Genomic DNA, 25,245 nt, shown 5'->3' with positions numbered 1-25,245 from the left:
AGAAGTCTCCCTCTGTAGTCCTTGCACTTACTGAGGGGATCTTGCCCAAGGTCCCACAGCCCAGGAGCCAGCAGTGTCCCCTTGAACTCTCTAAGGAGCTCACGGAAGGTTACCATCCTCTTTAGAGGTACTTCTTTCTCCTTCTCTCTGAGGTTGATTGGGCTGAGAGAGAATGCAGAGGGCCACTCAAGAATCTTCATGGCTGAATGGGAAGCCTACATGCAATCTCAGCTGAGTGGTTTATAAGCCACATTATAAGTAAGAATCAATTGAGTAAATAATGGCAATGTGAAGAGTTCTGGCTCATTGCAAGAATGCAGGCTTGGCATACAGAAAGTCCCTGGTTCAGCTGCTGGACTGACCAGTTGAAACGATCAGGTAGCAGGTGTCAAGAAAGACTTCAAGTTGTGACTCTGAGGAGTGCGGCAAATCAGAGCAGACCTTGGGAAGACCAGTGGTTTGACTGAGTATAAGTCATCTCCGTGCATTCTGGGATAGAAGCCTGGGCAAGGAACCAAACCGGACTTGCTTCCACCTACCCCCCCCCCATACTCCATGTTGGTCAGCAGCCCATCCATCCTTTGGCTGACTGTCTGTGTGCATAAAGCCACTCAGGTGGCAAATTCAAATTGAATTAGGGCTGCAGGAACCATTTCCCACTCCTCCCGGTGTCTAAACCTGGGTCGAGGCTTTGTTTGTTTTTGTGGTGCGGCTGCCAGAGCTCAGCATTCCTGCCTTAGGGTTTAATTTTCATGAGCACGGGCAAGTGGTCCAATTAGACTCTGGACACTGACCATTCGTCAGCCAGTCCACTGAAGAATCATCTGCTCTCCTGCCTGGTCAAGCTGGCCTTGGGTCAATCTACTGTCATCATCAGGTATATTCATTTGTTACTGCCAGTGCTTCCTCTGGAATGTATCCTGTTCACCTCATGGAGGGGAAAAGAAAAGCACAAATTGTTCTTTTATCTTCCAGGGGAACTGCAAAACAGGTACACACAAGATCAAGCACAGGCAGGCTTCCTCCATCATGAAACACCTGATAATGCCTACATTGTAAGGTTTGCCTACATTATAAGGTTTCCGGCACCTAGTGCAAATCCACCTCTTCACCCAGGCCTTTGATATCTAGATTCCTCTGTATACTGTCCTGCCAGGAAGGGAGGGTGGGAGGAAGGTTACTTTTTAAAGGTTTTAAATTGCATTTTAGATGATTTTTTGTGACCCACTATAGGACCTTCAGGTGAAGGTGCAGGATATAATCTCTTCTATAAATAAAAGAGCCCGCATGGTGTAGTTTAGAGCAGTGGCTTCTAATTTGGCAAACCAGGTTTGATCCCCTATTCCTCCACATGCAGCCAGCTGGGTGACCTTGGGCTATTCACAGTTCCCTCAGAGCTCCCACAGAGCTCTCTCAGCCTCACCTTTCTCACAGGGTGTCTTTTGTGGAGAGAGGAAGGAAAAGGTGATTGCAATCCACTTTGAGGCTCCTTTGAGTAGTGAAAAGCAGGGTATAAAAAACATTTTATGTTTGCAGTGCCACCCTAATAGTTACACCCTTCTAAGTGCCTTGAAGTCAGGGGGATTAGAACGGTATGAATCTCTTTGGGATTCTAGTGATAGAAGGCTATCACATATCAGGCGTGATATTGTGACCAAGATCCTATTCAGATTTCAGTAGGAGTAAGCCCTATTGAAAGCTTCTGAGTGACTGGGCTATATATTTGTGTGTGGGTGGGTGTGTGTGTGTGGGGGGGTAGATATATTGCAAAGCAGGGATCCATTGTAAGTCCTCCTAGATCTGTTCCCAATTAGCCCTCTTTGGAAAAGTTCCAAATTCCCCTCTACCAGGAATGTTTCCGATGGTGGGTATTTGTTTGTGGGTGTCTGCCGTCCAAGCTTTCTGGACACAATTTCCTAGTACCAGTACTTCAGTTAAGATGCAACTAAAAACGCTGCTTTATTTTAGCAATGGTTAGTTTGTGGACTGCTGTTCAAACCCTGCTTTGCCTCCATAAATGTTCATTCCATTGGTCAGGGGGACTGCTGGTGAGAGGGAGCCAAATGTAAGGAGGATTTCAGTTCTGAGCTGCTCTGGGCAGCTACAGCATTCCTGTCATCTTTTGAGAGCACACGAGGACAGAACTGGTGAATAAACTGGGATACCCACATTTGTTCATCATGCAAAACAGTAGTGAAAACTGACTGGGGTTAAGACATAAACCGGAAAACATGGTTTCAGATCCTGAGCTAGCCCTAGCCAGTAGGATGAGCCACGTTCAGCCAATCACTTAATGGGCCCTTGTGTCTGAATGGAGCCAGTGCTCCAGCAGCTGCCAACCAGATACTACCTTTAGGAAACCCACCATCAGGATTGGAGGGTAACTATTTGGGTTGCCAGGCTCCAGGGTGTGGCTGGAGATCTGGCAGAATTCCCACTAATCTCCAGTTGACAGAGACTAGCTCTTCTGGAGAAAATGGCTACTTTGGAAGGTGGGCTGTATGGCATTACACCCCACTGCGGTCCCTCCCGTCCCCAACCTCATCCTCCATGGATTCCACCCCAAAAATCTCCAGGTCTTTCCCAACCCAGGGGTGGCAATCCTCCCAACTGTGCTTGCAGTTGGTCTCAGGGTCTACTGTTGAGAGGGATTCTGCTTTGGAAGGGAAAGAATTCTGTGTACTTATCAAACTCTGAATGATCGTAGCTAAATAGCAAATGCAGACAACTTGACCATGGGTGGCCAGACTAGTGCAGCCTGACCCAGCCACTGTGGATGCTTTCTCTCAAGCTGCCACCAAGGGCATTTCAATGGATCAAGTGGGGGACAGATTAAGCTGTAGGGGGGGGGACAAGACAGGACTCCTGGGAAACACCTAGCATTCCTAGGCACTCTTTGAGTAGCCCACAGGAATGTGCAAAAAGGCATCGTGCCTAGCTACCAGACTTCTTGTCCATATTCAAAGAAGGAATGGTAAAAGTCTGTGTGTCCCAGTTAGGAGTTGTGAGTTCCTGCATTGTACAGACAGTTGGCCTAGATGACCCTGGAATTACCTGAGTTGGAAAAGCCTTCTTGAAATGTACAACTAACTGATCAGTTTAGGAAGGATGATCACACATGCAAGCTGACTGTAGCACTCCTTTGATACACATCCATGCCAGAGGCATTTGAAGTAAAATGCTTTGGAAGCCACTGTCATGCAGTGGGGTATGGGGACGGACTAGGGCAGGAATTCCTGCTAGCTGGCTAAGGACTTTAAATGTATGCTTCACAATAAATCATTTTTCCTGTGAAGCCATAATATGCAATATGAGAATGTGTTTTGTATTTCTCAGTGCCTAATACGATCAGAATTGTGACCACCGCCACTTATATGTTATATGTGACCTGTTGTTGATGTTAATTGGGGTTTTTATGGGGATTTTATTGTGTTTTAACTGTTTATGTTGTAAACCTCCCTGAGACCTATTTGAGACCTAATTAAAAATTAAATAATAATAATAATAATAATAATAATAATAATAATAATAATAATAATAATAATAATAATAATAATAATAATAATAATAATAATAATAATAATAAATGGAGCGTAGTTATGTCTGACTGGAGCTGCTTTATATCGAGGTTTCTTATTCTAAAGAATATCCTACAGGAGGCATTGGAGAAGATGTGCAATTAGCATAATTAGATCAGGAACTTCCTGGTATTTTTTCAAATGATCTTCTCCTGTGTCCACATTGGCTGAGTTAGAGACTTCCTGCTCCTTTGAGCACATTTCCTCCCTGATTGCCTCAAGAACAACAGTTAGACAGACAGTTGGGATTCTGTCCTCTCTTCCTTACAAAGTCTTCCTGACAAAATTATGTCATTCTTTAAGCAGCTGTTACTTTTGCATATTTAAACTCTGCCAACACTTTTCAGATGAAGAAAATTATAAGCCACTGAGAATATTGAAATGATGCCTTAGCAAGTGGGTAATTCTGGCAACACAATGGTGATTTTTTTTTAAATAGCAGCACATAATAGAAATCAGTATGTTTTATTAATGTATTTTAATGTATTGGGATGTGGCTTTGAACCCTAGTTTCTTGGAGTGCAATACTAAACTTTCAGTTGTCAGGCGCTATTCCCACTGAAACGGCATTGAAATTGCTGTGCAGTGCTGAGTTCCCCTCCTACGCAACCACTTTATCTCCTTGTCTGGTTGAGCCAGTCCTGGCAACAAACCTGTCCTCATGTTCCCAGGGACTGTCAGAACCTCTCATGATGTGATGCCTCACACCTCTCTTTTAGAGTAGTAATGAGAATACTAGGGCAGGGGTAGTCAACCTGTGGTCCTCCAGACGTCCATGGACTACAATTCCCATGAGTCCCTGCCAGCATTTGCTGGCAGGGGCTCATGGGAATTGTAGTCCATGGACGTCTGGAGGACCACAGGTGGACTACCCCTGTGGATCTTCATGGCGGCTGGAGCCAAGCCAGCCAGCTTAGCCCCCTGTGCACGGCCGAGGCTGCTGCTTTAGCTACGCCTCTGTTTGTCCCTAAAGCAGCCCTGTAGAATCAGTTCGTACAAACCTTAGCTTCCTTCTCTTTCCGACTCTCCGGATCGCATTGCGAGTATTCATTTCAGGGTCTGTCCTTGGAGTGCAGCGGGCCCAATTTTCCGCTCATGTCCCAGCTCTGGAGCTGTGTCAATTTAGCTTTCTGTGCCTGGACTGTCACCAGAACTGCTCTGCAATTACGACCCCCCAAAAAATCTAACAATTGCAGCAAAAATTCTTTAGTCCTTGGCACGGTTCTCCCAAGCTCAGAAATTGACGGTGGGCCCCGCGGGTCCTTCAGGGATCTCGCTGGCTTCCAATATTGATATAAATGCTACTCTCCAGCTGGTATCCCCTTGGCTGGATTGTTTCCCAGTTAAATAGTAAATTGCAGCAGCCGTGGTGTAGCCGACATTACGGAACATGCCAAGCTCAGGCAATAAAGAACCTCAAGAGTGAGTTTCTCCCTTACAGATTGTCCTGTACTGTAACAGCAAATTGGGTCGGGGGCCAAGAGAGCTTTAAAGCCATCTTCTCATCGGGTTCTCCCCCCCCCCGCCCCCCATATTGGCCCAGGCAAGCAACTGCTTTATAGCACAGCTCAGATCAGCTCCAGCTGCACCCCTTCTGCAAGGCTATTATGCTGAGAGAGAAGCCGAAAAGCGTCTGCTGATTTCTTTCCTCTGTATACACAGAGCAATCCTCCACCTATTACCTCTTCAGGCAAAGGAAGGATTTGGCCTGGAGACATTACAAAAGCTGTGCACTCGAAAGGGAAATTCTGCCCTAGGAACATTTATTGTCCAGAGGAGAATACAGGCTGATCTGAATTGGTGACAGGCAGATCCCCCAATTACATAAATAATAGGTGTTTGACAGCTTGCTGCTGCCGCTGCAGTGTCTCCGAGGGCCACGTTTTGTGAGATGGTTTGTACTCAAGTTCAGGTGCCTGAGTACAAGGCACATGTTTATCACGTTATTTTTGCTGGGTGTACTTATGTATAAATCGCAACATTTCCTTGTAAAGTAGTAGTAATAGCATTTGCATGGCATGTTAAAGCATCAAAAACATTTCTTATACATTAACCCATTCATCATTACAATATCCCTGCAAGGTAGGCTATTGTCATTATTTGTTTGTCTGCTTGCTTGTTTACTTACTTACTTACATGTGCTTTTAAAATTTATCTACCAGGCCGTCTCCACGGGGGTTTTACCATGAAGGATCTGTTCCTTGATGCAGGTCACTGCAATCAAAATATAAAATAGAGGGTAGTAGTAGAATACAAAAAGCAATTAACAACCAGGAACCAGAAGTATAAAACTCACTTTGGCCAGAAAACATAAATTAAGGGATTAAGTTAAAGCCACAGAGTTGGAAGGCAAAAATTTTAGAACGTGAATTAGTTAAAATGCTTAGAAGTCTTGAAAAATTCAGAAATAAGGCCAGCACCAATAAATTAGATCTTTTAGGAAAGTTTCCCTGGAGGTTGCAGATATGGGAAGGCTCTGTAGCTCAGCGACAGAGCATCTGTTTCGAGTACAGAAATTCCCCAGTTCAGTTCTGGGCATCTCCAATTAAACAGATCAGGCAGTAGGTGATTTCAAAGATCTCTACCACAGTCCCGGGAGAACTGCTGCCCGGTGGAGAGGAAAGCACTGGCCTTGATACACGGATGGTTTGTGTAGGGCAAGCTTAGGAGCTCATAATAGGGTGCTGCAGCAAACCTACCGCTGAATTAGTAGCCAGGGCGATATGTTAAGTAAGACCATCCTGGCTCATACTTCACACACTTTAGCCACTATTCCACAGGCTAATAATAGTAGAATAATAATATTTATTGGTTACAAAGCGACTCTGAAATGAGGCCCTGCATAATAATGACATGTTCAGGACAATCCTTTCCCACCAGCATGTGGCTGTAAAAGGAGGCAAAAGGTAAGAGAGAAACACAAGCCGTCTCCCGCTTACTGCCCGTGTGGTGCACAGTTTCCTTTTGTTTTAGTGCGTTTTGGTGCCCTCAGACATGCATTGCCTCTTGACTGCCTTGCATACAAGTATGGGAAAGACAGTTTTGCGGTCTTGAATTAATTAAACGAAGGACTAGGCTGCAGAGTGCACCCGCCTGGACCCTCAAGGCAAACAGCGTATTTTGTTCCTTCATATTTATAGGCGAGATATGACGTAGGGCCTTGTAAAGAAGTCTTCTTGGAAGAATGTTGAAATCCAATAACAGTTACTGATCTGGATTAGGGCTACAGGAGCAGGTGTTGACTCTTCCCTCTGGGTGGTTTAGCTGAACAAAATGGATCCTCTTAGCCAGGGGTAGTCAAACTGCGGCCCTCCAGATGTCCATGGACTACAATTCCCAGGAGCCCCTGCCAGTGAATGCCAGCTAATTTTTCACTTTTTTCAAAGACTCATTCCTGGATCTCCTAATGTATCGTTTGGTTTTACCATGAATAACAGCCCAAATATTGGGGGGGGGGGGTTCATCCTGATTAGTTCTTTCTGTTTTAAAGTTACAAAGGTGCCCGAGGACTCAAAATTTGTTCTTCTGCTTCAGACCAACATGGATACCCACCTGAATCAATGTTACAAATAAAAAAAGATGTAGACCAGACAGCCAGTTTGTTGTAGTGGTGGCTTCTATTCTGGTGAAAGGGGTTTGATTCTCCACTCCTCCACATGCAGCCAGCTGGGAGACTTTGGACTCATCGAAGGCCTGATAGTGCTGTTCTGACTTAGCAGTCCTGTCAGGGCTCTCTCAGCCTCACCTACCTCACAGGTTGTCTGTTGTGGGAAGGGAAGGCGATTGTAAGCTGCTTTGAAACTCCCATCAGGTTGAGAAAAGTGAAGTATCAAAAACAACTCTTCTTAGATAATGAATACTCTGGTTCACATTGACACAATTCAGAGGTGTTTGTTGTAGGGCAATCCCAGAAATCTTCTCCTCAGCTTCCGAAACAAGGGCTTTGGTGGTGCTTCAGCTACACACTCTTGTGCTGATTAGCTTCTTTGAAGTCAGGTCACAGTGTTCCTTGGGGGGCCTGTCAGTTGCTCCCACCCAAAATATCAAGCAGTCCTGCTACCACTTCTGTGATTAGTCATTCTGGGATGAAAAAGCGGTGAGTCAGGAGCCCCTGATCCTGCTGCTCTCTCTGATTCACACCTTGACTGTGTAAACAAATCTCCAACTGGCGTGAATTCGGGGCTGATGTCCCAGAATAAGTGGAGAACATGCCTAGAATGCTTGATGAGTTGTAAAAAAAATACCACCCCACCCCCCACCGCCATCCCCACCCAGTGAATTACAATTTCATTGCGGGTCTGGTTCAGATTTTGCTTACTACCCACATAGCTGTTGGTGGACAGGAGGAGAATTCTCTTTGGGCAGGACTGTGGTTCAGGCCTGGGGTCATGACAAGGGGAGCCCTTGGAATGCCTTGTTGCAGATCTCAGATAGTCCCACAAGGATGGCACAATAGCCATGTGACATATGTGGACAGAGGCTGAGTGTGGATGGTGGAGGGGAGCTGTGATCCTGAGGCATCCTGGTTGATTATTTTAGGCTGCATTCGGAGGCACACACTCCTGGCTTGTTGCAACACTTCGCTCCTTTCTCTCTCTTCTCTTTCTTCCGTGCCATGAGGGAATCCGGCCGTAGAACGACATGTCATTATCCATGATGAACAAGTCCAGGCATGTGGCATAACCAGAGTTAGCTGTTTCCCTACCTAAAAGCCAGAATTCATATATTTTAGTCCAGGTTTAGAATTTTGGTAGGCAAATGCTAATTCTGGTTAAGGGCTTCCTATAGCATGAGGATCGGGAATCCTTTACTGCCTGCCATGTGAGGGGGGGGGGAGAGAGAGTAAGGGGCACACACATGCAAGCGCAGCAACAAGCCAGATTTGTGCACAGTTAACTATTATGTCAGCTCGGGCTGATGCTTAAATGCAGCCTTGAGCCACTACACTAGTCTACAGTTTCTAAGTTTTTAGCCATGGCTTCTAAACAGGGTGAATAATTCAAACAGGCCACCCCATTCAGAAGTGTCTTGATGCTCATAACTTCCAAAGGCCATCTTAGCAATGGCAAATTGCCCTTCCACTGATTTTGGCTCAGTTTTGCTGCTAGATGGAGCCCAGAACCAGTTTGAGCACACAGCCGCTTCTTCTGCCACTTTCAAAATGTGGGACTATGCAAGATCCATAGTATATATTTCAAAAACATATTAAGAATATCCTGTAGGGACCATCAGGGGAGATATGTATAAGCATATTTAGATTAGGAATTTCCTGACATTTTCAGATAATCTTCTCTACACTTCCTCTCTGCTTTCCCTCCCCAGCAGTAATTCAGTTAGACAGTTAGGACTATCTCTCTCCTCTTCTCTTTAAATAGTTGTTTCTCTTCATAATAGAGCTAATGTATTCTTTAAGCAGCCAGTGCTTGGATCCTCATTTGCATTTTTAAACTCTGCCAGCACAAAAAAAAAAACCCTCTTCCCTCATAAAACAGATCAGGCTGAGAGTATATGGCTGGCCCCAGGTCATCCAGCAAGCTTCCATGGCAGAGTGGAAATTTGAGCCTGTGTCTCTCCCCCACATATTAGTCCAATATTATAGCCACGAATGGCTTTCAAATTTGGTCATCATCCTCTTGCAGCTCAATGGGCTTCCCTACACCCAGCCTACCAGCATCTGTAACTACCAGTCTACTCAGGTTTGAGTCCCCTTTCTCTACTGCACCCTGGAAACGTTGCTTTGATGATAGTTCTTGCTAGACTCATGAGAGTCAAGAGCTCATATTATGGGGGATGGTTATGTTCAAGTCATGATTACCCTGAGACCCTCTGTGGCTCAAGCTCTATGGTCCAATGGCTCAGAACAGCTCCCGTATGGACCATGTCACAAACCCGAGGCAGAAGGTCCTAGGGAAATATAGGAATTGTACACCGGTGGTGCCTGTCAGATCTGTTGCAATAGCTAAAAGTAGTCCCACAGGAAGCTGCTAACTTTTATAGCATCCCAGTTCCTGGATGTTGCCAAGGTTTGGCTGTCTGCATCGAATCATTACAGGTCTCCTGAGGTTTGGATTGTGCCCTGAATCAGCAATTTCTCTGTCTTTCCTTCCACAAATGTCATAGCAATATGTCAACTGATCCCATAAACATAAGAGAGAGGATCTTGTGGCATCTTAGACTTATTGTGGACTGGAGTCCATGTCAGGTTATAACGCTTAGTGACACTCTTTGATTGCATCTGAAGAGTATTTCTGTGGGTTTTAATCCAAAACCCTACATGACTTCTCAGACTATGTTTATGAATGTGTCCAGTTCTGCATCCAGCGACACAATGGTCTTGTTGGTGATGGATCCGTCTGCAGTCAGGGTGGCACAACTGCAGAAGCTCAGATTCTGTTGAGCCTTCCTGATTGTGGCTTCTGTCCAAGCCGTTACTGAAATAGTAATGATTCAGGAGAGTGAAAATAATGATACAAATGCAGCTCTAAATTGTACTAAATTGCATCTCCTCTAGAGCCTTAAATTAAAATTACTGCAGGAAAAGAGAGAGAGAGAGAGAGAGAGAGAGAGAGAGAGAGAGAGAGAGAGAGAGAGAGAGAGAGAGAGAGAGAGAGAAATGATTAGTATAGTTTTCCATCCTTATTGCTGAATTGTCTACAGCTCCATCTTCTGCAGCAGCCATTTCTTGAGTGGAACCACACAGGACTCGTATTGGAAGCTATTTCTCTGTTGTTTTCTTCAGATGAGAAGGGAGCACATATTACTGAAGAGGCGAGACTGGGCCGATATGAGTGCAAGTTAGGAGGAAATAAATGCTAGTCCTCCCCTGGTGTAAATCAGATTTTGTTGTTGAATGTAAAATGAATACAACAGAGGCAAGCTCGGGAAGATTACCCTGGGTCTCCTCTTCGTTTCTCCTGTAGTAATATCTATCTATTCAAATGAATACTTCCCACTGCACTATTCCCCATGAGCAATGACTTGTAGGACTTATTACCACTACATGATCTGGTGGCCACTGTCTTAGAAAGATTTAAAAGGAGTTTGGACACGTTTATGAAGGACAGGTTTATTAATGCCTATTAGCCAAGATAGCTGAATGGGATTTCCAGAGACAAAATTTCTTAGGTTGTCACATGCTGTGAATAAGTCAGCAGGCTGTCAGTTTGTGGACTTTCCTGTGGCGTATGAGTGGCCACTGTTAGAAACAGATGGACCAGTGGCCTGATGAAGTATGGCTAGAAATGGGTGCAAAGCAGGAAAATGTGATTCCGTTTGTGATTAATTGTATGCCATTTGTGAACCATGAACGGTCATGAATTTAAAGTTTGGTTTGTGAGGTTTGTGATATGGTAGAATGCCCCCTGACATGCTAGAGGCACCAAACTCCAGCTGAAACTCCAGCTGATACTCCTCGTCCTGCCCTCCAATTCAATGAGGAATGGTTTTACAGGGTCTTAATTACAGTCCCCCAAAGAAGGAATCCCAAGGAAAGTGTTTTCTGGGGAAATGATATGTGTGGATTGAGGAGGTTCAAGGGTGTATAGAACAGATCCTGTGAAAACTAGAGATATCAAAGTCACAGGGGACCTCCACTGATACTCTTCTACATGATCTCCAAGTTCTGCCCTCTGTTGCTTTGATGTTTGATAAACATTTAGATGGAGTGGAGACACTGTCTAAAAATATATCCTCTCACAAACTGCTATGATCTGCCATGAACAGCTTGAAAATTCATGAGAAACTTGTGCTTGTTGACCTGCCACAAACTTCATTTCATAAACCACGAACTGGCCAAAATTCATCTTTAGTCTGCGAGCTGGTTTGTAGTCCTTCCTAAGCATAACTTCTATTTGTTTTTTTCTCACGATTTCTCCCTAAGAACTGAGGCACAATATGTCATGGCCTGTCTTCTGTCCTTGTGGCAATTCTGTAAAGTGTTGTGGCAATTCTGTAAAGTTGTGGCAATTCTGTAAAATTTAGATTATGAGAGAGTGACTGGCATCAGGGCCAGATACATACCCTGTGCTTTTGTAGTCACTGAGATAGATCACACCTGGGAAGAAGGGAAGGGTGTGGGCTTGCTGTTTCCCACTTCAGCCACAAATCTTCTGCTTCACCTAATGTTTAAGGTGTGGAGACTCAGAGGGGAAAAGGCTAAAATGATATTATAAATTCTGATTTCCAGTGCAGTTGCTTGGGAACATAAACCTGTTTTTTTTTTTCTTTAAACATTATTATTTGAATCAGGCTGTAAGGGCTGATTTTCACATTATGGTTTTTAGGTATACCCTTGAGAGGTTTCCATTTTTCTTTGAGAGGGAAGCTCTAGTGGTGCCTGGGGCAGGGCTTTGTCTGTAGTGGCAATGCTCTTGTGGAATATCTTACAAGGGAAGTCCCATCAGGCCACCAAGCAGGCCATTCAAAGGCTCCTGTTGACCACGGGTTTTTCAATTTGGAGCTTTTTCCTGGGGGGCAGTGCTGCGGTTTGAACTCATTTGCTGCTAGCATTTCTTGGCTTTCAGTTTTATTTTATACTGTTGCCTTAATATCTGTGACTTGCCCATGATTTGCCTATTATCTGGGAATTGAGAGAACAGAGAAATCTATGGCGTGAATTTGGAATTCTGAACTGTGGAGAAGATTGAAAGAAATCTAAAAATACTGAGCTCCCCATTCTCTCCCAGGTGGGCCCTGTGCCTCCCACAGCTCAAAAACAGACAGAAACTCAACAGAGCTAGAGAGGTTGTTAGAAACTCTGCACCTGATGAACTCCTGCCTGCCACAGAGTTATTGAAAATGCTGGAGTCTCTGGGAGTAGGAGGGGAAGGTGTTGGTAGCTATCGTTATGAACTAACACAAAACAAAAGATATCCTGCCTCTAGGCTGTGGCTCTATAGCCCCTTTCTTTTTAGCCCAACACTGATGAAAGGGCAGGGCATGTACCTCTAAATGCTACCTCAGTTAATCGTAACTCTTGCTGATTTCAGTAGCGGTTCCACTAGAAATTGATTGTGAGCTCCAGCCGGCTGTGACCATGAGTATTATCCTATTCAAACAAAGTTCTGTTAAAAATAATAATTGTTAATGCAGCTCCATAGCTAAAGTGTAGGCTCAATTGTAGGGAATTAAGTTTGCAAAGGATGAAGAGATTTTAGGAGCCAGCATGCTCTTGAGCAGAGAACCAGCCGGGCAGGATGTGCATAAAGCTTTGGCAATTTTTTCCACTCAAAGGTGGAACCTGTGGTCCTCCAGATGTCCATGGACTACAATTCCTATGGGCCCCTGCCAGCATTTGCCCTAAAGGGGAAAGAGGGGAAAGGGGTATTTTGTTGTTATGTGCGAAGTCGTGTCCGACCCATCGCGACCCCATGGACAATGATCCTCCAGGCCTTCCTGTCCTCTACCAGTCCTTTTAAGCTTGCACCGACTGCTTCAGTGACTCCATCCAGTCACCTCATTCTCTGTCGTCCCCTTCTTCTTTTGCCCTCGATCGCTCCCAGCATTAGGCTCTTCTCCAGGGAGTCCTTCCTTCTCATTAGGTGGCCAAAGTATTTGAGTTTCATCTTCAGGATCTGGCCTTCTAAGGAGCAGTCAGGGCTGATCTCCTCTAGGACTGACCAGTTTGTTTGCCTTGCAGTCCAAGGGACTCGCAAGAGTCTTCTCCAGCACCAGAGTTCAAAAGCCTCAATTCTTTGACGCTCGGCCTTCCTTATGGTCCAACTTTCGCAGGCATACATTGCAACTGGGAATACCATAGCCTTGACTAAACACACTTTTGTTGGCAGGGTGATGTCTCTGCTTTTTAGGATGCTGTCCTTCCCAGCAGCAAGCGTCTTTTAATTTCTTTGCTGCAGTCCCCATCTGCAGTGATCTTGGAGCCCAGGAAAATAAAATCTGTCACTATCTCCATTTCTTCCCCATCTATTTGCCAGGAATTGAGAGGGCCAGATGCCATGATCTTTGTTTTCTTGATGTTGAGTTTCAAGCCAACTTTTGCACTCTCCTCCTTCACCCGCATCAACAGGCTCTTTAGTTCCTCTTCACTTTCTGCCATTAGAGTGGTATCATCTGCATATCTGAGGTTGTTGATATTTCTCCCTGCAATCTTGATCCCAATTTGTGACTCCTCTAATCCCGCCTTTCTCATGATGTGCTCCGCATACAAGTTAAATAGGCAAGGCGACAGTATACAGCCTTGCCAAACTCCTTTTTCAATTTTGAACCAGTCAGTGATTCCATGTTCAGTTCTCACTGTTGCTTCTTGACCTGCATATAAATTTCTCAAGAGACAAATAAGATGCTCTGGTATTCCCATCTCTTTAAGAACTTGCCACAATTTGTTGTGCTCCACACAATCAAGGGCTTTAGCATAATCAATGAAGCAGAAGTAGATGTTCTTCTGGAACTCCCTAGCTTTTTCCATGATCCAGCGTATGTTGGCAATTTGATCTCTAGTTCCTCTGCCTCTTCGAAATCCTGCCTGTACTTCTGGAAGTTCTCGGTCCACATATTGCTGGAGCCTAGCTTGTAGGATTTTGAGCATAACTTTGCTAGCATGAGAAATGAGTGCAATGGTGCGGTAGTTTGAACATTCTTTGGCATTGCCCTTCTTTGGGATTGGAATGTAAACTGACCTTTTCCAATCCTGTGGCCATTGTTGAGTTTTCCAAATTTGCTGGCATATTGAGTGTAACACTTTTACTGCATCATACTTTAAGATTTTGAATAGTTCAACTGGAATGCTGTCACCACCACTAGCTTTAAAAGGGGTATTAGGGGAAAGAAATTATGTTCCTTCTGGAGATCATGAGGGGAAGGGGCATTGGGAGGGGCTCCTTTCCTAGACAGTTTATGCACTGGGAACTTCACTGCCCCAGCTCCTGTGCAGGAGCACAAATGGGGAGGCGGATGAGGTGCACCAGGCCAAATGCTCCCCCATGTGGGTGCAGAAAGAGGTGGGGTAACCTGCCACGACTAAAACTCCAGCCTGCAGCACAGCATGAAACCTTCAGTGCATAAACAGTCCTAGTGAAAACATGATGTTTCTCCAGACCCATGATACTATCTTCCGCTCACCCTCAGCTCAATTTCTGATACCTATGTTTCCCGAGGGTGAGATTTTATTGTAGAAGAGAGCAAGTGCTCTTCTTTTTAAAAAAAATCAGCTTGTTACTCAGTCCCATGGGTATTTATTTCCATGTAAATGTCCCAGGATTGAGTGAAATTTCTGCATTGAATTGCAACTATACTCTGGGCCGTTCCTCATTCGTCCAAAATAGCACAATGGTTACTAACTAAAATCGCTACAGTTTTGCCGTTATGCACAACATCATTGACAATATGCAACACTCCTGAAACCGATCCGCAAAAAGCGCTTCAGGGAAATCCCAAAAAGTGGATTCACCCTCCGGAAAGCGCTACACTCCTGCAACCAATCTGCAACACTAGCAGGAAAGTTCTGTGCGTTACCATTGTTGCAGTTTCTGCAAAGTCCCTCCCCCTGGCTCTCTCCTCTGATCTTCCGGCGAAGCAATCGCCATTTTTTTTTCTCCGAGCGAGCGGAGATCAACGCACCGGCAAGCCTTCGTTTACCCAGCGAGGCTTCCCCGGCTGCAGTCCCTCTGTTTAAAGTTTAAAGATGCACAAGCATCGCAGAGGCCCGTTTGCTAGTTTATTTTCACTTTATTTTTCACACTGTTTTCGGCCGAAAATTGCACCCGTGAGGGGGGGGGGGATTTTTTTTTTCACTCGGGGGGGGGGGGGAGCGTGGCAACGATGAAATGGCAGCTCAAACATCACCTGCTATCTGGATGGGTCTCTCTGTTGTAACGAATCAACGCATATTCGTTGCAACGGGTGTGTTTTTTCTTTAAAAAAAACCTTCCTTAAAGGGAAAGGGGCTGTTTTGGGAGCATGATAATGGCCGCCCATTGGCTGCTTGTTGGCCAGGGGTGGGATACAGCTCAGCAATAGCGCTTCCTTTCTAGCGATTTTTGCCAAGACCGGAACCCTGTGGGAAACGATAGAAACGCAACTGGATTCCACTACAAAGGCAGGTATGCATAACGACGAATTCCACTATTTAAAATGGTGATTTTTCGTTCAGGAAACAATTTGCTACATGGATCCCGGTGCGGAATGGCCCTCTATTTCCTTCCTCCCCTCTCATATGATAATCTAGCCAGAGCCATGTCCATATATGAGAAGACCATATGTGGTTTTCTAAACCGACTCCCTGGGATGAAAATGCACACACCTTGCCATTTATATGCAACAAAGGGTTAGGTACACATTCTGCCCAACTGCTTATATCAGAATCCTTCAAAACCTCAGCAGGTGCAAAGTGTGAGTGGAGAAGCAAGTTGTGAGTAGGGGAAGTTTGAATCCTTTCTCTCACAGTTCCTCCATTTCAGATCACTTCTGATATTGGCCCCCACCTCACCCATTGAGATTCTTTATACAAGCCATTGTGCTCTCTGAACACTTCCATGGGCAGGGAAGCCATGAGAGAGGCCAGGTAGAGTGGGAAAGAGTTAAGCCCCCACCCACCCATCCTACTGTTTCTGTGCTCAAAAAGGTTCTTCCAAGGTTGTTATTGTTCCCCAAGGTTGCTATTCTGCTCCTCACCCTCACATCACATCATATCAATGGGCCATTGCATGCTCTTGCACATAACATATAGTTAGCCCCATAGTAGGCTCCTTTTCCATTCCAACAATGAGATTAACCTCCATGTTATGAAACGTAATATGGGAATTGGCCCTCCAAGCCATGTTGCAAAAATAATCCACATTCGCTGAGTTTTCCAGTATTACAGCTGGCAACTGATTTGCTATAAGTGAAGTGGGTCCCCTCCCTTCAAACAGAAATAAGTTGTCATTAATAGGACATGTGAACATTTTAAGATGAAGTGGTTCTGTTTCATTAGAGGTGAGAATTAGAATGGGGGAGGGAAGCCCACATATTTTTTTAATTGTAGCAGGTCAGCAGTCTGATGAGGCTAATTATTTCATTAAGGCAAAAGCACAGACTACCGTAGATTGGTTTAGAATACTGACAGACACAAAAGAAAGTGATGACATACTAAAAGAGTCAAGTCATTTGCATCTTTCTCCACGAGGTTCAATAGCGACTCCTTAATCCAATGTAGTTTTCTGTTATTTCCATTAGAGAGCAAGATATTACAAATCATTGAGAGCTTTTTCCCATTGTATTTAGTTACAGGATGAAGGGCATGATGAACAATGACTTTCTCAATCTAGCCACAATCACGTAATTCAGTTTGGGAGTTTAGATGACTCCGTATCAGAGAATCATGGGTCTCTAAATAGCAGAAAAGTGGAAGATCTTTGCAGATAAAGAATCCTTCCCCTTTGCAGAGGGCCAGTGAAGTATTCAAGAAACAGAATGTAAAAGCAGGGAAATTGCATGCTAAAGGGCTTAGGCTTGGTGTATTTGTGCAGGAGAGTGAGGTAGAAATAGTCCTGGGAGAATGGCCTGGCCAAGTCCAAACTGCAGGTGGCCGAGTCCAGCTTCAAATCTATCTTTGCATTAAAAATAAAATTCTCAGTAAATAGAAAACTATTTTGGTTTATTACTTAGGGGTTTTAATTGAGTGGGATTCCAAACTGTGATCCTCCATGAGCAGCCTGAAGTGCTGCAGTCCATCCTGAATTTTTCCTGAATGTATTAAGAAGGCTTTGTGTGTGTGTTTCTCATTGAGATTGAAGGCAACCAACTCTTCCTCTACCTGCACCTTATAGGGTGACAAGTTGTTTAGGATTGTTGCTTATGAACATACATGTACTTTTGAACATACTTGCAGTAGGGATGCATCATGACAGCTTTGTTCATTACTACGTATTCCCTACTACATTGCAATACCACAGTCTTCAGGGGGAAAAGGAGGTCTTTGAAAGCATCTCATCATGACTGATGGGTGCTCTCCCAAGAAAGACTTGGGTTGCCAATTCTGGTCTGGGGAATTCCAGGACATTTGGGGCTGAAGCTTGGGTTGGGTGCGGTTTGGAGAGGGGAGGGATGTCAGCCATTTTCTCCAAGGGAACTGATCTCTATTGTCTGGAAGGTTAGTAGTAGTTTTGGGAGATTTCCAGGACCCGCCTGGAAGTTGGCAACTAAATTGGACAGAAAACCACAAAAGCAGAGAGGAAGGAAGGGTGGGAGGGAAGAGGATGGTTGGTGAATGAATATGGTCTTAGTCTCATGTAATTTTTGAGGCATGGATATGGAGTCCACCTGGCAGCTCTGTGTTGAGGCCCGTGAGATGTTTGCAGCCCTTCTCATGGTGGGCCACCCTTCACAGCTTTGGTCAAATGGGTTGAGCCTGCTCCGTGACTCCCATGTAGTCAGTGAGAGCTATGAGGAAAAACTGTCACCCCCACCCCACCCTCGACACAGGTTCACTAAAAGGACAAGGCATTAGGGCCCCTGATCTCTGTCTTCAGATCACTGTGTAAGCTACCCTGAATCAAAACTGTAGATCTTCCATTCAGGGACATTTGACACTTAACATGGGGGAGCTCAAGGTCTGAAACTTCGTTATCTTTTGTGGATTTGTGATGGAGCAGTAAATCTTGTATCCTGTTTGAGATAAAACCTTTGACGATAATTTCATTTGATAATTTCATTTGGCTTATTCTCATTCATAATTTCATTTGAATGAAATTTGTCATTTGAATGAAATTTGAATGAGAATAAACCACTAGTTGTCACTGAGCATCTGTGTTCATATTGAAACTGTCAGTGTAGTGTTGAGAGAGAGTCCATTCCTGTGCTCAACTGGGAATTATTTATTAATTACCCATTCTTTCAACCAGATCCAGGGCCAAACCTGATATCAGGATTATAAAGCAAAAAAGAGAAAAAATGCTCTTAAGCTGCCATCCGGAATGCAAAGTATCCTTCTGTAGGTAAAGCAGCAACAAAGTGCTGTTTGTATGGGCTAGATTTGGCTTGTGGCATCTAGTTGCCTATTCCTGTGTTACTTCTGACATTTGATGAATGTGGGCAATCACATATAAAAAACAGACTATCTCGGGTGGATTTTGTGGCTGTCCAAAAATAGATTTACATTTCCCCACTTTTTAAAACAAACTCTAGTTAATGCAGCTAATCACGTTTAGTTGACTGTCAACATTCACCAGAGTATCTGGCTTTTCAGATTTTTACAAACTGCCTATGGAATTGGCAGCTTTCACAAAGGAACATTAATAGTCACCCTATTCTAGATGTTCATGAGAACAGCCAGCAAGCCATTCTGAATCATAGGACAGAAAACCTTCAATAAAAATGGCTGGAATTTAGCAATTACAACGTAGTGCTATAATGAGGCATTTCTTCCACTATTAAAAAAGTGAATCATATATCACTGTAAGCTTAAGTGCCCTTAGTAGGAAGTGCTCCATTTTATTCAATGGAACCCTCTGCTGAGTACTTCCTGCTGAGTCAATGTGCTTACGGTGGAGTTGGGCTAAACATAAAGATTGGTTCTGGTGTATTTTGGGGCTTTTCCTCGCAGTCACGGAAAGGGTATCACAGGTGCTCAGGATTCCCAGAATTTTTCAGCGGTCCTCATGCATAGCTCCCCAGCGTGAACTGGAGAAGGTGGCAATAATACTGTGGGGTGAGGAATGCCATGCATCCATTTGTTTCTATTAAAATCCGTTGGATAAGGCTCTTCAGAGCAAAGCCATGTGCAGCTTCTGAAGTGATTTTTACGACATTTCTGCATATCATTCAGAATAGTGACACATATTCAGATTCCAACCGTGCAACGATGTATTGCACCTTTTCAGCCACCATCTCACACGTCTTCCCCTCCTCAGCTTTGGCTTGAAAAGGCAGATGACAGAGCAACGTGCCTCACATTGGCCTGTCAATCACTCTAGCCGACCAATCCCATCCAGGCATATCCGGTGGTAGTTCCCATGATGTCTGAAATTTTTAATTTTTAAAAAAATTATGACATATTTGTTTCTATGCATATACACTGCACCATATATGCAGAGCAGTATTAAAAACTGAAAGCAATGCATGGCAATGCACGTTCGTTGCCATGCAAGACAAACAACAATAACAAATACAGCAGGGCGGGGGGGGGGGCAGATTCTCGCTGGCCAAGCTGTAAAACCCCCATCCCTACTGCCACTTTCCCCCATACACACATGCACACAGTCTCCCTGCAAGGCCTTGCCACTGCTGCTGCCACCGCCTCCCCACCACACATGCACATGCTTCCTCATGAGGCCTTGCCACCGCACACACACACAAGATACTTACTAGGCACTGAAGGAGAGAGGGAGGGGGAGGAAAGGGATTTGTTAAATGACAGGGGGGATCTGCCTCCTTCGCTGGGCAGGAAAAGGTGTGAGAGGGCAGGACAAATCTGGCAGGCTGCAGCACGTTTTCCCCACCATAACTTCCTTCTGCTGCTTGAAGGCTGGTTGTATGCTGGGAGATCGTGCATATTAGGGTGGTGAATCCACTTTTTGGATTCCCCAAGTCACAAACTAAAATGAAGGACTTTGCAAGCCAGTTACTGGCCAGCCTCTGGAGGTGGGTGACATCAGGTATAGGGGCCTCAATATGTCGCCTGCTTGCAGGGGCTGTCTGGCTACATTTTCAAGGTGCAAAAATGCCCTTACAATCCCACTTCCAGCATCATCAGAACTGAGACAAAAGATTTATGGAATGCTGTGGGCCTTACTGAAGAGTGACATGAGGAGAGTGAGAGCCATATTTTGGACTGAATAAATAACCCTGGCTAAATAAATGTTCCTGCTGAACATGCTAGAATTGTACAGTGAAAGAGCACACAAGACCCCTGGAAATAACCAGGAGACCAGGAGCTTTGGGAAGATGGACAACATTTATTCCAGCATAAACTCTAAAGAATCAGAGGTTACTACATCTGAGGAAGTGAGCAATGACTCAGGAAAGCTTATCCTGGGGGGACGAGGGGAATGTTGGTACTGTTCAAGGATCTCTGGATTTCTGTGTCCTTTTTGCTCCACCTATCATGGCTAGCCTGCTGCAATGATTATTGTATAATTTCTTAGAACTGCTTAAAAAATTAGCTTAGCCTCAGCAGGGTGGCTGCAGCGGTGGGCTTTCAATCCGTATCTGGAGATGTGAAATTTACAGAAATGTTGAAGCCATGGCCTTTCCCACCCTAATGATTTCGGGGGGGCGGGGTGGAGGGTTGGGGGGGGGGGAACAGGTATTCTGTAGAAAATAGAAATATATGTAACATTTCCTCTCCTATCAAACCTAAACCCATCTTGCTACTTTAACAATATAAAATGCATCATGTATAAGTTAATTATTATATAAAATGCATCATTTGGCATATTGACAGAATTTAAAAATATAACGACCTTGGCTTCCTACTAACAAAATCAGGGACCTGCCCAGCACTAAAGTGAGCAGGAGCTGCAAACTACTCCTTGCTCTTTCATTCATTCCACAAGGAAAACAATTACATATCATAAGAGTTTCTTTTGTGCTCCCCACCATTTCCCAATTTTTCCCTAGGAAAAGCTGCCTGCTATACCTTTTGAGTGAGTCAAGCCTTGTAGGGGGGAAAACAACAACTTTGAAGGGGTGGTCATGTTGTTCTGTAGTAGAACAGCCAGATGCAAGTCCTGGAACACCACGGAGACCAACAAGAGTTTCAGGGTAGGAGAGTTTTCCAGAGTCAACTGTCTCAGGAAGGGAATATTGCCTCTCCAAAGCTCATTTCCTGAAAATCTTGTCAGTCCCTCGGGTGCTCCTGGACTCAGATCTGGGTGTAAAAAAGTATTCCACTAATCGCAGGAGGAATGTTGGATTTCCCCCCAAATGTTTCCCAAAATTTCCATTGGAAACATGGGGGTTACAGACTTCTGTATTATACATTTGGGATGAGTTAACTCTATTTTTAAAGCATTTCTGTCATTTCAAAGAAAAAAAATATTTCATGGAAACGTTTGTGTGTGCATGCATGCACTCCTGAATCTTCCAGTTTTTCCCTTGTGAAAAAAAAAGGTTATTCTGGGTTTTCCCACAATTTTTAATGTGAAACACATCTTCCTGGGACACAAGGTCCATAGTCCTGACCCAGGAAGTGCACCAGAAGAGTCAGGGAGGGAGGGACGGAGGCAGCCTGTGGAGGAGCCCGAGGTGCCAACTGTGAAGCAGGCTGAGGTGCCACCGTGGAGCCCTCTGGGGTCCAGAGCAGAAGCCACGCAGCTTGCAGAGGCCAGGACACCGATTGGGAGGCCTCCAGAAGGCATAGTGCAGGCCACACGGATCCCAGGGGCTGGGCTACTGCCCTCCAGGCCTCTGGGGGCTGGGGCAGGGGCCACATTGCTGGTGCAGGCCTCAGCGCCACCCTCTAGGCTGAAGGAGGCCAGGGCCCTCCTGGGAGAAGAGGAAGGGGGGAATGCTTTTTGTGTGCATGTGTATCTGTGGGGGGAGAGACCGGGGAAGGAATAGGGAATGAGAGGGGAGGGGGACGGAAGGAGTAGGTGTGTTTGTGTGTGTGGAGGGAGGGATGAATCAAAGAGCTTCAGACCAGGTATGTGTTCCATATACCTGAGAGTCTGGGTGACCTACTTTTATTTTCTGGGCCTTCACATCTGTCCCCATATTCTAGGACCTTTGTATAGATCCTTTTAAAAAGAGAAGGCTCTTGAAACTAGAAGTCCCCCCCCCAAGTTGCCAAAAAGGCTGACAAAAGATGTCATAAACTACAAACTAAATATACTATAGGGGTATGTGTCATTTGTGTGCCCATGTTGTTGCCAAACCAATCAATGATTTTGTTTTTCTTGCAAATAACAAATCGGCTATGAAACAGAAGACTACAGAGTGTGGATCTTTCTCAATTTGGTCTTCCAGGGGTTTGTCTGTCTGTCTGTCTGTTTCAGTACAACATCAGCTAAGACCTGATCACCAGGGAGGGGCAGTTACCATTATCTGTTGAGCTATCATCCTGACCGGGTGATCCATTGCTCAGAGTCTGGTTTATGCTGTTCTGAGTGACTAAGGATTTGGTTGGCCTACCATCCACTCACCCCACTGTCCAACAGTCTCTATACCTGGAGGCATGGTCTGAGGTTTGATACCAAAATTACCAGGGCTAGCCGCTGTTGACAATTTCAATAAACATGCTGAAGCATATTTTCTGAAGTGTCCCAGGACTTCATTGTTGCCATGACAGCTATGGATCTGCCATAATATAGCCCCTTGTGTGTGGCTGATTGTATGCTTGACCTGGTGTTCAGTAGTAGAATTGGATTCTGTGAGTAACTCAGTGGGGTCTTTACAGTTCTTTTGTCATTAACTTAATATTACAAGGTAATAGCATATAGGGTTTTAAAGGGGATAGGCTGACTGTCTTCAGGGGATTTTGTGTTGCTAGAACTGGCTTTTATTTTTCAAACTTTGGTATTATCTGGAATGTAGAAATAGCCTGGATGGTTAATAACAGTCTAAGCATTCACTTCTACTCCTGTAGATACCTCAGTTTCCTGAGGAGCTATGGCCAATGGATCACAAATGGAGGAAAGCTGACAGTGATCATGTCAGGTCCCAGATCAGGTCTTTGGACCTGCTCTGTGGTGGTGATAGCGGCAATGCATCATCTTACAGATCTCCACCAAACTGTTCAGAAAAGTGAGAGGGGTGTTAAATGATTTAAACTCACAACATTCTGTTGCTCTCTCGGGCACATTTGAAGTCTGTTTTACCAATAAAAGTTGCTCATGTTCATCAGGACTTGGACTCTGTTATTTTGGCAACACCACTGCAGAATGTTACCAGTGCTCCATCAAATCACAATTGCTTGGATGGGTTTCATTTATCGTAGCCTGAGAATGTGGGCTTCTCCCTCCCTCCAGTTTATAAAATTTAGCCAATTAAAATTAGCAGATCAAGTTCAAGTGAACCAACAGCATCAGTGCTGGAGTGAACATTCTGAAGGAGCCCCCTCCTGGGAAAAACAAAACAAAAACTTTCGTTGATATTAATAAGCCAAACAAAGAACACTATGTTGCTAAAACCTTTCCTGAGTAAGGTGTATTTGCAAGTGATGAAGTCTCATTTCAGTATGGTTTGGAGTCAGGTTTTGGAGCTAAAACTGCTTTGGCTGTGCTGTTATTTACTGTGGGAGAGGGACAAGGAAAGTACATTCCTGCTGATTCTGCTAGATTTCTTGGCAGCCTTTGATACTCTCGTCCATGGAGACTGGGGGCACCAAACTCCACAGGTTTCAATCCGACCTTAGTGATCAGTGCCAGAAGATGGAATCCCTGACAGGATAACTGTTCAGCTCCATGGCACTTGCACGGAGAGGCCCTAAGGTCTATCTCATCTACCGTGTGTTTTATCATCTACATCAAACTTACGGCTCAGGACATCTGGACATTTGGAGGGAGGTATCATCAATTTGTAAATGACACCTAGCTTTATTTCTCTTTTTCGTCTGATTCAGGTGAGGTGGTGGAGGTTCTGAATGCTTGCCTGGAGACGGTAAATGACTGGATGGGGCCAACAAACCGAAGCTCAGTCCAGATAAGATAGAGCTCCTGTTGGTCAACAAACAGGGCCAACCAGGAATTGAGGAGTTGGTCTGTTCTGGATGGGGTTTCCCTCTGACTAAAGGAACAACTTTGCAGCTTGGGACTGCAAAACTCATACATTCTGTTAGTCTGTAGCACCTTCCATCACCATTGGCTGGTGCATCAGCTGCATCCTCACCTTGGAGTGGTAAGATCTGGCCATTATCCATCTACTGATCACATTCAGGTTGGAGTTTGTAGAGCTATCTTGAATGTAATGGGCTAACCGATTACTTCTGTGTACAAATTCAAGATGCTGTTTTTCACCTTTAAAGCCCTAAATGGCTTGAGACCAAGATGTCTGAATGTTGTCCTGCTCCCATATTTCCTGCTCGATAAGAGCCATATCAGAGATCCCGCTTTATTTTCCATCTGTTGTGGAAGCAAAACATGACCCTATAAGGCCTTTCACGGTTATAGCACCGCAACATTGGAATCCTCACCCCTCTATAATTTGCCTGGCCTGGGACTTTATGAGTTTTAAGTTCATCTAGGCATTTTTGATGAATGGGGTTAGTTGGAGTTGGTTTAACTGTGCCAGTATTATTTGGGGGCTTATCACCTATTTGGGGTAAAACAATATATTCATATCTTTTTCACTATTCGAACAATGCTAAATCTTGCCACTTTGTTTTATATGCTGTATGGTTGCTCTGAGTTATTTATAATTATTTTAGTACAGCTATGATTCTCAAAGTAGTCTTGCTGTGGATGGGTGTTTTGTGATGCACTGCATATTTGTATTTTATATTGTAAGCTGCTCAATAACCTTTTGTGCTAAGGGGCATTATACATATATTCTTTAAAAAAAATAAACACAAAGTTAAGCACTTTGTCCATTTTCTTTTTCCGTATGCTTAAATCTCCATCTTTGAAACTGATGGGGAACAGATGGTTTTTAAAAAAGAATTAACCATAGCTGCATATCCCTCTTCTGTGTTGAGAGATTTTCATGTTATTTGAATTGTTGATTAGTCATGGGGTTGTCACCCCTTCCTTCTGTTTTCCCCTCTACCACTGAGTTTTCTTTGCAGCTGTATTTTATT

General features: G+C 44.4%; 1 protein-coding gene across 6 annotated transcripts in view; it reads left to right on the top strand.

Annotated features, from left to right (window-relative positions):
• The window catches only part of LOC143835417 (uncharacterized), a 66,050-nt gene extending 41,018 nt beyond the window's left edge, over window positions 1–25,032 (top strand). For all 6 annotated transcript variants that reach the window (XR_013230135.1, XR_013230132.1, XR_013230133.1 and 3 more), the window contains one exon: window positions 24,073–25,032. Coding sequence is in view for 1 of the 6 variants with exons in the window: in XM_077332985.1 (XP_077189100.1) it covers window positions 24,073–24,076 (4 nt within the window). In the remaining 5 variants the exon portion in view is untranslated. The remainder of the gene's footprint in view (window positions 1–24,072) is intronic.
• Window positions 25,033–25,245: the final 213 nt, after the last annotated feature.

This window comes from Paroedura picta, chromosome 4, assembly GCF_049243985.1.
Source record: "Paroedura picta isolate Pp20150507F chromosome 4, Ppicta_v3.0, whole genome shotgun sequence".
Lineage (NCBI taxonomy): Eukaryota > Metazoa > Chordata > Lepidosauria > Squamata > Gekkonidae > Paroedura > Paroedura picta.
This window is presented reverse-complemented; position numbering and strand designations above follow the sequence as displayed.